The 13,712-nt window shown below is 38.6% G+C and overlaps 1 protein-coding gene across 1 annotated transcript; it reads left to right on the top strand.

Moving 5' to 3' along the window:
• Positions 1-481: 481 nt before the first annotated feature.
• hao2 (hydroxyacid oxidase 2 (long chain)) lies at positions 482-12,872 on the top strand. Its single transcript, XM_078262517.1, has 9 exons — positions 482-529; positions 3,023-3,078; positions 5,490-5,642; positions 6,706-6,857; positions 7,586-7,869; positions 9,038-9,259; positions 11,755-11,913; positions 12,253-12,322; positions 12,445-12,872. Exons 2-9 carry the CDS (start codon positions 3,062-3,064, stop codon positions 12,498-12,500), a joined length of 1,113 nt encoding a protein of 370 aa, XP_078118643.1. The 5' UTR covers positions 482-529; positions 3,023-3,061; the 3' UTR covers positions 12,501-12,872.
• The last annotated feature ends 840 nt before the right edge of the window (positions 12,873-13,712 follow it).

Below are 13,712 nucleotides of genomic sequence, written 5' to 3'. Positions count from 1 at the left end.
AGAAAGGGGGAAAGGGAGAGAAAAGAAGAGTGACAGAAAGGGAGGAAAGAATTTAAAGAGGAAAAAGAAAAGGAAGAAAATCAAAGGAAGGGATTGGAGGAAAGGAAAGAAGGAAGGAATGATGGATGAGCAGACCAAGTGAGGGAGAAAAGAAAAAAAAGTGAGGAAAGATGACGCAAGGGAGGGAATGAAGGAGGATGAAAAATGAGAGAAGGAAGGAAAGATGATTGAAGGGAGAAGAGATAACGGAAAGTGTTTGTTGCTGCTACATACAGTTGACCTGGTCGAGCTTTTGGTGTTTTTCGGCACACAGAGAGGCCGGGGCTCAGAGTGCTGACGAGAGGCTTAGCCGGTTTAGCCGGTCTGGTTGAGCCACAATGGGCGGAGCATCACACTGTGAGAGGGGAGATGGGTGGGATGGGGGAGGTCGGATGGGAGGGGGGGGAAGGGGGCTGGCCTGCCCTCTGACACGACCCTGTCATATGAGAGGGGAACCAACACGTAGGCCTGCCAAAAAGCTCAGGTGAAGGTAAGATACTTATTTTATTCACTTCAGTAACTATTTATTCGCACTGTGTGCACTTGGGATTCTACTTTTTTCAATTGTTTATCTTAATGTTGACACCAAGTGTGTTTCCACCAGATAAATTAATAATAGCAACAAAGCGTCAGGACATGTTTCTCTGCTGGTGATGAGCAGCACACCTTACCAGTGTGACAAAAACAAAATAATCTCTAACAGAAGCTGGTTAAATCTTCAGCTTGTTTAGCATTGCACACTAAATATGATACACTAGGTATTCTAGAAATTCACCTGGACAATGTGCTCTCAGCAGCCATTCAGTCGGTCTGAATGACCCGACACCTCTCACAGCCTACACAGGACAGAGGCTGACATTCATCACACACAGCCACACTGAAAACCTACACTCAATAATAAAAAAAAATGATATTCCGCTGAGAAAAATAATAAATCATAGCAGTACTACCTAAACATCATAAACATGTAGTGTATTTAATATTTCATGAATTTAAAGTGAGAGATAAAAAATAGTGTTTCCAACAAAATGTTTTAGTAAAACTATTATTTAACATAACTTTTTTATCATTATAACTATTTTCAAAGACTCACAAAGGCCTTATTTTAAAGGATTTTTCTTTTAAAAATCTAAGCTCAGTAAAACTAAGGTTTTAAATATATCTCAAACACATTCTAGTTTAACCTTAAAAAGCCCACACGAATCAGAAAGCAGGTATGTATGTACAGTATAGTGTTGTACAGTGTGTACGTAGTGTAACATTGTTTACTACTGTAACACGTGTGACATCAGAGGTCATAGTTTTTCTTTAGAGACACTGAGTGTGTATTGTGCAGTACTAACATTAAATGAAAGTCTGTTTGTGTTAACCTGCTTTACAAATGTTGAATGGAGCTTTAAGAATGAACTTTCATTCAGTATTGCACTGCCCTCAAGTGTTCACAGTTGAAAGCTTATACACTGTTCTTAACTAGAAAAATATTACAGTATAAAGGTATCTGTATGTACTGTAGTACTACGTCTAATAAAGGGATGTTTTGTTTAGTCTAAAAAGAAACAAACACAAATGTCCAGGTATAAATGAATACATGAATGAAGTACACACTATGACTATGTCTGTCTCCACTGTTTTACTCCTAGTAACAGTAGTTGTGACTGTAAAACTACAAATAGTTTCAGTAAAAGTTATAGTAAACATAATAAATATAAATGATAAAGTGTATTTATAGAGCACTTGTCATAATCAGCAATTACAAAGTGATTTAGAAAGGTAAGGCAATAAAATAAAAACTGAAAAAAGTTGATCAAATAGTGAGAACAAAAGACAAAATCAAATACAAAATACACATATCGTCCCTGTCAGGCAGAAAACCTTGTAGCTTCATATTTTATTATCTTAACATCTTTTCATAAATCCATGCTATTGGTCACCCTTTGTGTCGGTCTGTGGGTTTTACAAATATTTAAACAGTGACGAGGCAATTTCATCTGACTTCGTCTGAGATAATTACCCCAATACAATTTTTTTTAAATTAGCCTTTTCTTCATTTCCTGAAAAGCAACAGTTTTGGACATACAAGGTTTTCGCCCAACAGCTATGGTACCGGTATATATGTACACATCCACTCTGCCATATACTGCATAACATATGCACAGAGACATCAGGCGCAGAAACAACTTGCCAGATGTTTTCTTATCATTATTATTCTTCTGTTTGTATAAAATCTAAATATTAAAAATATATTCCAACACATCTTCTGCACTGTGGTACACTTTATAGTAGTACTAATAATAGTAGTAGAAATGATAACAGCAGGTTTGGTGGTTTGAATATTAATAAACTGAAGGTAGTACTGACAGTGGTTCTTGTTGCAGTAGGCACAGTAATAACAGTAGTTTCTAGCAGTACCAAAAGGTACGCCCAAGGCCGATCATTTTGTATTTGCCCTGATGTATGATGGGATAGGCTGCTCTGCCTAAAGATTAGGTTTAAAAAAAAATTGTATACATGTTTCTGCTTGTTTATTGCTATTTTGTCCTTATATTGTGTTTGACTTTTGATGTGAGATTTCCTCTGCTTACAATGGTCTGTCATGTGACTTTACCTGTTTGCACTAATCATGTTACTTCTTATATGCTTATTGACCATCTTATCACTTGCCAAAAGTTATAAAAGACAGCCCAAAGGTGATCAGTTTGTACTTGCCCTGATGAAGGCCTTAATGGCTGAAATGCGTAGGCATGTTTAAATGACTTAGCCAAGAAGACATGAAAGGCTTTTTAAACTTTACCCTCTCGAGTGCCTCAGTTTCCTTCAACCCGTTTAATATTTAAGGTTGTTGTATCATCAGTTTGTACAGCAGCAGTGTTGTAGTCGTAGTTGTATTGGTATCACCATTTGTGAAATAGGATTTGTGGTAGTAGTAGTAGTAGTAGTAGTAGTAGTAACAGTGCTTTCTGTTTTGGTTGTGGATTGTTCACAGGTTATGAGTATGTCAGGAGAGAAGTTCTGCTGAGAAAGAATGAACATTTGTAATCGGTGAGTAAACTTTACGGAGGTTAACAATCACCTCCTTGATTCCCTGTTTACACATTGCACTGTCCATATATGCTCAAACAGAAAAAAATGAAAAACGGCTGAAAACTATGGACACAACAGGATGTTTTTTTTCTCTCACTTATCTAGAAAAATTGTTACTGACTTAACTATGTAGTTTAGGATGTAGTTTTAGATCAATCAATTTACAAAATTCTATCTATCTAATCTATTAACTCATGTGTTTATTATTAATTATTTATCACTCAGTTGATTGTTGAGTGGTAAAAGATTTTAAACCCTGAAATTGAAACATAACACTTAAAAGGTGATAGATATCTTAGTAAACACTAGGTTCACAGCAAAATATGTCTACTAACTATATTACTATATTATTCCCTTTAAGACCACCTAAATTCATGAAACACAGCTAGCACACTACACATGTGGACTGTCACAGGAATAGGTTTGCACCTGTACTGTCTCTTAATTTAATAATGTTTGTTGTTTTTCAAGTCACTCATGCATTCAACCGGAAGGTGCTTCCTCAGGAAATCCTCTGTACAGTTTATACACAAACCCTCCATCTGATTAGGGTAGGCAGTGAAGTAAAGATCGGAATAGAGCTATACTTTCTATTCTAAAGGCGTCATGCCTGAGTCCAACACCCTGCATAGGTGCTTCTTCAGTTTACTTAAGACGAAGACATGTGCAGCTAATTTTAATTCTAAAATCATTTTTTCATTACATGAAAATGTACATCAAAAGCATAAGGTGACATACTTAAATAAACGGTTTAATCCAAACCCACCCAACTATTCAAATTACAATGATGATATCAAGCAGAAGAAAATGAGTAATTTATCTTACTGCTAAATTACTTAAATGAAGTTGACTAATCAACTAATCATGCCAGCACTACCTTGGCAATCCAACATTGCACTGACATCCTGTTTGACCTGCTAAGAGAATATGTTCATCAATTTGTGTGTATTCAGAACAATCACACTTAGAATTACTCAAAACTCAATTTATAGGACGCACACATCATGGTTGGGGTGGAAAAGAATGAACAAAAGGAGTAAGGCTGTACAAACAGCCTCTGATGAGTATGAGGGTGATTGATTAAACCTGAAGGGAAGGGGGCGTTTGATAGTACCTTTCCTGACTCAGGAGTGGTCATGTGGCCTCTGCTTAGGGACTTTTAACAACTCCAAACATGCATTTGACAGATAGTTAATACTTAATAATATGCATATAGACCTGAGTACTTATTCCAAGTCTAGGTAGTCTTCATGTTCTCCAGCTGTTGTGTGTGAGTACATCTGCATAAGACAAAGTGTGGTTGTTGTTGATGATGGTTATCTTTTTATTTATTCCTCAATGAGGATATTAATCAGATTGAACTCATTGTTTTATAACAGCATTCTATAAAAGTGATTATTTTTAGTAGTTACCAATGTGAAGATTACTAAAAGAGGAGTTTTCCTATGAGTATCCCATGTATGCATGTGTTAGCATGTAGGCCTGCGTACACAGCATGTAAATGTGTATGCTCGTATGTACTACTGTGTGTACCATCTGGACCACAGAGCACTGTGTTAGAGACTCCTCTTGTCCTCACTATAGTTGGAGTCACCATCAGCACATTTCCAGCTTGTGTAAACACAATAAGAGCAAGGGTCACTCTCTGGTCACATACACTGTTAGTGGCTTTCACAGTGGCTCTATGAAAGTTTGAGTCTGTCTGACACAAAAGCAACACTGTGGACATAAGGATTCATCTCTGTTTTAAACCATAAAGAAAAACTAAAAAGTAAAAGAGTCCTTTTACTTGCTCAGATGTCAAAGTGTGGAAACTTGACTGGTGAGTTGTGATGACGTGATTGCGCTATATTTGCTGATACAAGGTCAGAATTAGTTTGCGGGGCTGATGTTGCAACTTCAGTGCTTCATGGTGGCACTGTCATGTGAGGGTGGGGGATTTTGTTTATGAAAGATCCATTTTTGTGGTAAGTCTTGAAGCTGAAAGTTCTTGCATTTAGAGAAGTTTTCATTTTGAAGTTGAAGTGTCTATTTGTTTGTTGGAGCCTGCAGCTATTTGTCTCAACTGCAAGGAGCAAATCGATTTTCCAGATGACACATGGTTTAAAATATGAGAATGATGTGACTGTACATGAATTATGCTTAACAAAACCAGCAGTACAGCATTGAGTAAATATATATTTTGAATGCTGAAGTTCATAAGCATATGGTGAAATGACTTCTCTTGACATGTGTTTTATGATTATTCAATAGGAAGTAATAATTTATATTGATTGTGGATTATCTCCTTCCTTTCCTGCATGTTTTATTGTGCATGACGATATCACTAAGCATCATATTGAACACAGATTGTCTCTGTTTGCACATAGAGAGGGAGGCCGCTGTGCAGAGATGGCTATGGTATGCCTGACGGACTTTGAGGAGTATGCTAAGGAGCATCTCTCAAAGGCCACCTGGGATTATTATGCAGCTGGAGCAGACGAATGCTGCACCAGGGACGACAATCTACTGGCTTACAAAAGGTGCAGTGGGAAAAATAAAGTTTACCCAGATGTTCAAGCTCACCACAGATACACTAAAGACCTTTTTCACGGCAGACATTTGACATGTCATTGTAGGAAAAGCACAGGTGTATTCAAAACCATTAATGACGGCTGCATTCCACTTAGGAGAGGCCCTGCTGACTCACTGAAATAGCTTACTGGGACACTTGATGGAATTGAGCTGTGAGTTCTTTTCCTACTATGACAAGTCAAAATGTCTGCTGTGAAAAAGATCCATTTAACTCAAATCACATTTATGTGTATTTATGTGCTGAATAACATAACGATTCACCATTGGGGTTGAGATCATTTATTTTAAGATAGTTTTGATACTAAAACTGAAGGACACAGCCTGTACCTTCCATGGACTTTAGACTGCTGTTAATGATTTCTGTATATAGGCTACATTATGTGAATGGGATGCCTTATAATCATTAACAGGCAGTTAAACTTTACCGAGTACCATTGTGTAGTTAATAAGGAACTGTTTTGAAAGTTGCATTAATCAATGGTTAACTGGACTTTTTTTTTTATCATGTCAGAACTCTTCCTTCGTGCATTCCTCTCAGCCTGTTTTTGCTACAACAATCCTGTTGCTAAGGATTTGTTTGCTGGTGCATTTGGGGTCAGGTTAGACATTTCCCCCCCTGCAGGAATAAAGGCTGGGCTGTGTCTTGTAAAGATGATCTCAAGTAGCTTTGGGAAAAACAGAATCCCAGGAAAGAAATATGACTAGTCCAGTGAAAAACAGCATGTTGTCATTCCCTGAATTTCTTTATTTGACAATAGTGGTTATAAACATTTTGCAACAGGTTGGTTTGGTTCCATGAAAAGATGTGCCTTTTTAACAGTTTTCTAACAATACAATGTAAAGTAAAGCTCCCAATAGGGTGGGGTAATATGACCCTACATACTGTGAAACATTATATATTGGTCCACCATCACAGATTTTTGTCTGGGGGGGTCTTATGAATCTTTGCTCATTTTTCAGGGATTTACATTTGGTGTTATTGTTGCATGTTCATCTGTACTTCACACTCAGGATCCGTCTGAGGCCTCGTATCCTGCGTGATGTGTCGGTTAGTGACACACGGACCACAGTGCAGGGGACAGAAATCAGCTTTCCAGTTGGTATCGCACCTACTGCCTTTCACTGCCTGGCCTGGCACGAAGGAGAGGTGGCCACCGCTCGGGGTGAGGACTGTGTCATAAAGTCTTTAAGTCTCATAAACCCATAAAACCCTTTCTCAAATGGGGCGACTCAGAAGAGATCATGTTGTTTTTTTAAAGGGGAACTATGCAGTTTTTTTTAGCTTAATTTACCTTAACTGAACAGCTTTGGAGTCATTGGAATGGTTATATGACTTTTTTCAGGTTGAATGGTGGTCGTCTCGCTCCCCCCCTAGCGCGGCAAAAAAGAAGCAGAAAGCTAGGAAAGCATTGTCGGAGGAACAGAGAAAGAGGAAACGGTAGACTGACCGAGCGAGGAGTCAGACACAAGTAAACATAGGAGCTGTCAAATATCTATTACGAAGCTGTAGGGGGAGCTCTATAGAGAAACCTGCGAGCAAAAAGTGAGAAAACAGCTAAGAAATGGCCAAAACTGCATAGCGCCCCTTTAAGACACACGTTTTTATCCAATAACATTGTTAGTATACATTTCCAACACTAGATGGGAGCATAAGATTGTGATAATCTTGTGTTGTCAGGAATATACTGTAGGCTAGTGTATTATTATTTTCTCTTTGATCTGTACAAACAATAATGCAGCCAATAACACTTTTCTTTCATTTCTGAGAGTCTGAGGTGCACGAGTATCTAAAAAATGTCATAGCTTACTGTGACACTGAACTCCTCAAATCTAAATGTAAATTCCATCTTCAATGACTACAGTAATAACTTCTCAACTTTCCGTCTCACAGCCACTGAGGCGCTCAACACTTGCTACATCACCAGCACTTACTCCACCTGCTCAGTGGAGGAGATTGTGGCAGCAGCACCAAATGGTTACCGCTGGTTCCAGCTGTACGTGTACCGAGATCGGAAGCTGTCCGAACAGATTGTGCACCGCGTAGAGGCTCTGGGCTACAAGGCCCTGGTCCTCACGGTCGATGTCCCCTACACCGGGAAGCGCCGCAACGACATCCGCAACCAGTTCAAGCTGCCGCCACACCTTAAGGTCAAGAATTTTGATGGAGTGTTCCAGGTAACTGGTTTTTTTTGTGTGTGTTTTTTTTCCAACATATTCAAGATACCTTTAAAAAATTTTAAAACATAGCAGAAAAAGACATTTAAGAGACAAAACCAAGATAAGACAACAGACAACAAGGTCCAACTAAACAAGAGCTGCTTGATTCACTACTTCACTGATGTAATATTGCATTCTTATTTTACTTATGTTTGTATTGTTACATCAGATTAAAAATTCTAGATGTCTTGTTCATAATCATCAGTGGTGGAATGTAACTAAGTACATCTACTCAAGTACTACTACTACCTGTACTTTACTTGAGTCTTTTCTTTTCATGCTTCTTTCTACTTCTACTCTGCTACATTTCAGAGAGAAATATTGTGCTTTTTACTCCACTACATTAATCTGACAGCTTTACTTTACTTTACACATTAAGATGATAGTTTATAAAATACAATGTTTTATTATAAATTAAACTACCCAACAATATACAGGCCTACAACTAGGCCTACATCTGAATTGATTGGACCATTTAAGTGACTTTGAGTTCGTGAAAAGCGCTATATAAATTCAATTTATTATTATTATTATTATTATTATTATTATTATTATTATTATTATTATTATTAAACAATTAGTTGATTGACAGAACTGTTTTGATTGTTTCCAGTTTCTAAAATGTAAAGGATTTTTCTGCATTGAGTACTTTTAATACTTTCAGTACATTTTCCTGAGGATACTTACATACTTTTACTTAAGGACCATTTTCAATGCAGGACTTTAACGAGTATTTTTACAATGTGGTATTAGTACTTTTACTTAAGTAAATGATCTAAATACTTCTTCCACCAATGCATTTTTTTATTTCTAGATTGTCAACTTCAGATACAATTATTGCTCATCTAAGTACTTTGTCACTAATATAACTGCTGATTACACACGACTACTACGTGTCTTGTGAAAGGTCCTTGTGACCGAAACGTTGACCGACCAAATAAATCAATGCAGCGGCATTTCTTTGGAAATAAAAGTCATATATACCAAACATCCAACCTCCATGTACCAGCAGGGCCATAGTTGCCCCATAACAATAATTTAGGCATTATCAGTTAAAAATGCAAGCAGTAGCAGTCTAGAGCACATTTGCATATGAAGTTATGCTTTTTATCACATGCACTATAAGCAGGAGACGGCAGCCCCAGAGGAGTATGGGATCCCAGCCAACACCTTGGATCCCTCCATCAGCTGGAAGGATGTGTACTGGCTGCAGTCCATCACCCGTCTGCCTATTATCATCAAGGGAATCCTGACCAAGGAGGACGCCGAGCTGGCTGTGGAGCATGGTGTCCAGGGCATCATTGTGTCAAACCATGGGGGGAGACAGCTGGATGGAGGCCCAGCTTCGGTACTTACAGTACTGACCATGTTACTTCTTAAGTTAGATAAAGATTAAAAAAAAAAAAATGTTTATAAAGGGGATGCAAATATAATGTTAGTAGTTGTAGTAGTAGAATAAGAGGTAGTACTAGTAATAAATACAGAAGTGAGCAGCCAAAGCAGTAGTAGCAGTAGTGGTGTGGCTTTAATAGTGGTAGTAGCAGAAAAATAACAAGTTGTAGTTTTATGTTTTTCCGGAAGCAATTATCTCCAGGGAGTCACTGTACTGAGTGAAATAGAGAGGCAAAGTCCCTCCCTTTCCTGTGGACCTCATGGGACCTTATTTCGGGGGGAAAATATGTATGGTAGTGAACGGGGATAGACTAATTATTTTTCGATCACGTTTGAATTGAGCCATGAATTATACATTCGATGGTCGTCAGTTTAAAAGATAATTTTGCAACTGCAAAAAGTCTTCAGTTTGTTGTAGAATTGCTGTAGTACCACTTACTTTTGTGTAAAACCGCTCAGTGAACTAGCTACATATCTCATCTCCCACAATTTACATCACCTTGCTTGATGCTCGGCTTGCCCGCTAGCTAGCTAGCTTAGCTATGTTCCACAACACATGTAAAGTTATCTTACCTGATGTGTTTAATCCAGCGAAGTTTTATTAGTTTAGATGTGAAATCCCGAGCAAGATAAGTTGCTTGTGTGAGTAATGCCCCTGACACCGACTTGAGCATGTAATACGTCTCCATAACAGCATAACAGCATATTGTCGCATATTGTCGCCCAAAAAATGAAAAACGGCAGCTGATTGGATGAGCGCGTCACGTGGGTCTGGCTGCTCCCGGATTTTTCAACCGGGCATAATGACGGCTCATTCAGAATACAATCTCATATTTTACGAAGATAGTTCACCGAAACATGTTTCTGAAAACATTTTAAGCAAGAAATAGGCCATGCAGTCTTCATTTCAGATTGACAAAGGTCCGTTTAAAAGATTTTCGTCAGATTTTGAGAGGCTTAGTCACGCTTATCCCGCTTGTCATTTCCAGGTTAGCACTCCACCAATCAGATTGGTCATGGAGTCCGACTGCCCGCCCTCCGACGCAACAAGTCAGGTCGGCCAAAATGAAGGCCGACAGCTCCTCGGACGGACGACGTCACGGAACACACAGAACAGACTCGAGTCACTGACCTCGCCAGACTCTCTGACGGCCGATTATCGGGTTGGTGTGTCACTGCCTTAACGTTACACACAGACATCGACGCTTCAGAGAGACATCATCCATGCGACTTTGAAGTCTTTCTAACTACGTATTTTCATAGTCTTATACAGTACTTCAACAGTTTTATGACAAACTGAGACTTTCTTGACTTGCAAAATTAATCGAACATCATATGTGTAATCCATGGCTCAATGCTAACGGAATCAAAAAAAGAATTTGCCTTTCTTCACCAGAGAATTTTCCGAATTACAATAATATCCCACGGTGGTCCACCGGCAGGGGAGGGACTTCTATATATTGCCTCTCTATATTCCGCCCCATAAACCCTTTTTAAGAGAGTAGTTTTTATTTTAATTTTTTACAGATAATACAAGCAAGATAGAAAGTGTTAATTTCTGAGTTTTGGGGGGTGCTGTGCTGGTACTGTGCTGCCAGTAATCATTAATCAGTGTGGATGCTCAAATCTTTGTCGTTGTAGTTATCATTTTTGGTGTGGATGGCCGTAACATTAGGCCCATATGGTCAGCCTATGGAGAGGGTGTCTCTATGAATTTAAGTAGGCCTACCTGTGTCTATGGCTAAATAGCAAATCTACAAAGTACATATCAAACACACTAAACTAAATGCAAAAAAGTCATGAATCTATTACAAACTGTGGCCGGATGCAACTGGGGGGCAAACAAACACGCAAAACACAAACACGCAAAGTGATATATATATATATATATACACACATTTTATGTATAGGAGCTATTAAGTCAACCCCCATTAATGCAGTTGGCTTATAGATGCAGGAGAGACACAGCTGGAGTTAAGAAGAGAGAAACCACTGCTTGCATACTGTGTTTTTCACTTTGATCGTTTCTGTATTTGCAACGTTTTTCTCTTGGGTGGTTTCATCTAACTCTTGTCAAGAAAGCAAATAAGGGGATTTACCAAAGTATCAAACAATTTACCATCACCATTAGTTACAGTAGTGCTAGTTGTTATACTATATTTGACAGTGAGTTGTAGATAGTATAAGCGTGTTCTGGTTTTGAGGTAGCCACAGTTAAGTAAAAGAAGTCAAACTTAAAAAAAAAAACAGCACGTTAGTGCTCACATAATAATCTTTCAAAAAAAAAAAAAAAAGAAATGTAGCCTGTGTTACGTAACATACAGGGTCCAACCTACAGTGTGAAGTGTAGTACGAAAAGCCAGTCGGAAACACATCTACACTTACCAGCCTGTGCACTGGATCTTTAAAGTAAGCTGGCCTTGTTACATCTTTCACCTCTGCTGCTAACAGATTGACGCACTGTCGGAGATCGTGGACACAGTTCAGGGCAGGATCGAGATCTATGTGGACGGAGGTATCAGGACAGGAAGTGATGTATTGAAAGCGCTAGCCTTGGGAGCCAAGTGTGTTTTCATTGGCCGTCCAGCAGTGTGGGGCCTTGCATACAAGGTACAAACAGCAGTGTGTGTGTGTGTGTGTGTGTGTGTGTGTGTGTGTGTGTGTGTGTGTGTGTGTGTGTGTGTGTGTGTGTGTGTGTGTGTGTGTGTGTGTGTGTGTGTGTTCTTGGTGTTTCTTTTCATTGAAATATTATTTCTGACAACTATATGGCTCTCTCCACTTATTTTCTCGACAAATGACGAATAAATGACCATTGAAATGAAAGTTTCTCTGTAAAGAACAATCACATCTTTAAAACGAAAGACGACATGCACTGATGTTGATTTTGATTATAGGATCACAGATGATTGTGTGTCTTATAGTAATTACGGGTCCTGTGTGATCTTTCAGGGTGAGGAAGGATTGAGGGAAGTGCTGCAAATCTTAAATGATGAGTTCCGTCTGTCCATGGCTTTATCAGGTGAGAGACGTGAGGTCAAGTCACTACAACTGAGAAGTGCTGTTACATGTTGTGCCAAAATGAGCAATAAGCAATATCCTGTCTGAACTAAAACAACGGGGTTTTTTATGTATTCGATCCAGGTTGCAGGAACGTGGCAGAAATCAACCGGAACCTCATTCAGTGCTCTAAACTCTAACAGACCAGCAGAGGGCAGCACTGACCATAACGCCACCCACTGGACAGGATTCTACAGGACTGAACCAAACCTACAGTGATGAACAAGAGCCTGAGACATAAAGAAACTGAAATATGTTCACCTCAGAACTCATAACTTTATCATTTTAGAAAAACCGTTTCATGCAAGAGTGGACGAGTGAGAAAGTTGAGGGTCGGCGGCATATTTAGCATGTGAATAATGAAAGTGTTTTCTTCTTTTTTTGGCTTTTGGATTGAAATGGGTGGAGGCACTTTTCATGAAAACAACAAACTTCTTTTGGTTTTGTTGTAATAAATGTAACTGATAATGACACACACTACCGTTTGAGATGCTGACGGTGAATAAACGTCTGCTGAGGTGATGAAGATCTGTTGGCCTTTTTTTGGATCTATTATACATGTAAGCATGCGATAACAGACGTATAGCCGTGTAGCAGAAATCTGACTTTTCTTTTTGTTTCACAACTTTATACTTTACATGGACATTCTGTTTTAATGCAGGGGAGATACAGGTGCAGTGTTTAAAAACAAAACAAAAAAAACACTCCATTCTGTGTTTTAAAGGGACAGTTCACCCTAAAATCAAAAATTTACATTTTTCATTTTACCTGTAGTGCTATTTATCAATCTAGATTTGTGTTGGTGTGAGTTGCCCTGTGTTGGAGATGTCTGGCACGCAGAACAGGAAGCATCCTCATGGACGAGACAGAGCAAGATGTAAACAGGAGATTAGTTTATAGCTAACCGATACGTCTAGCTCCCCTGAGCTGAGCTGTCACAAACACAAGCCTCTCATCCATGATATCTGGAAAGAGACATTGCTGTTGAGTTTTTCAAATGTATTTCTTGGCGCTTTGAGCACCACAAGCCGAGTGCCATCTAGTTCCATTACATTGGAAGGATGGCAGACATCTCTATGGCGATATCTCCAACACTGGACAACTCACAACAAAGCAATCTAGATTGAAAAATAAAACTAGTACGAGGAAAAAATATGTATTTTTGATTTTGGGGTGAACTGTCCCTTTAAATCTCTAGTAAAACTAACTGGTCAGTGTATTATTTCAGCTACAGGTTAGATTTATTTAGCTTAAAGTTAAGACCTTTTTTGTATACCGTCTTTGCATGGGATTGTGATGTTTTCAACTTTCATCCAGCAAAATACATCAAAATACCAAGAAATATAAGAATG

Source organism: Sander vitreus, chromosome 11, assembly GCF_031162955.1.
Source record: "Sander vitreus isolate 19-12246 chromosome 11, sanVit1, whole genome shotgun sequence".
NCBI lineage: Eukaryota > Metazoa > Chordata > Actinopteri > Perciformes > Percidae > Sander > Sander vitreus.
Note: the sequence above shows the minus strand (reverse complement) of the source record. Positions and strands in the feature narration are given on the sequence as shown.

What these genes read in the sequence shown, in the direction of transcription:
- hao2 (XM_078262517.1), top strand. An exon ending in ATTTTGATGGAGTGTTCCAG is followed by an intron (nt 7,870 to 9,037) that starts GTAACTGGTTTT and finishes ATGCACTATAAG; the next exon opens with CAGGAGACGGCAGCCCCAGA. An exon ending in TGTGGGGCCTTGCATACAAG is followed by an intron (nt 11,914 to 12,252) that starts GTACAAACAGCA and finishes GTGATCTTTCAG; the next exon opens with GGTGAGGAAGGATTGAGGGA.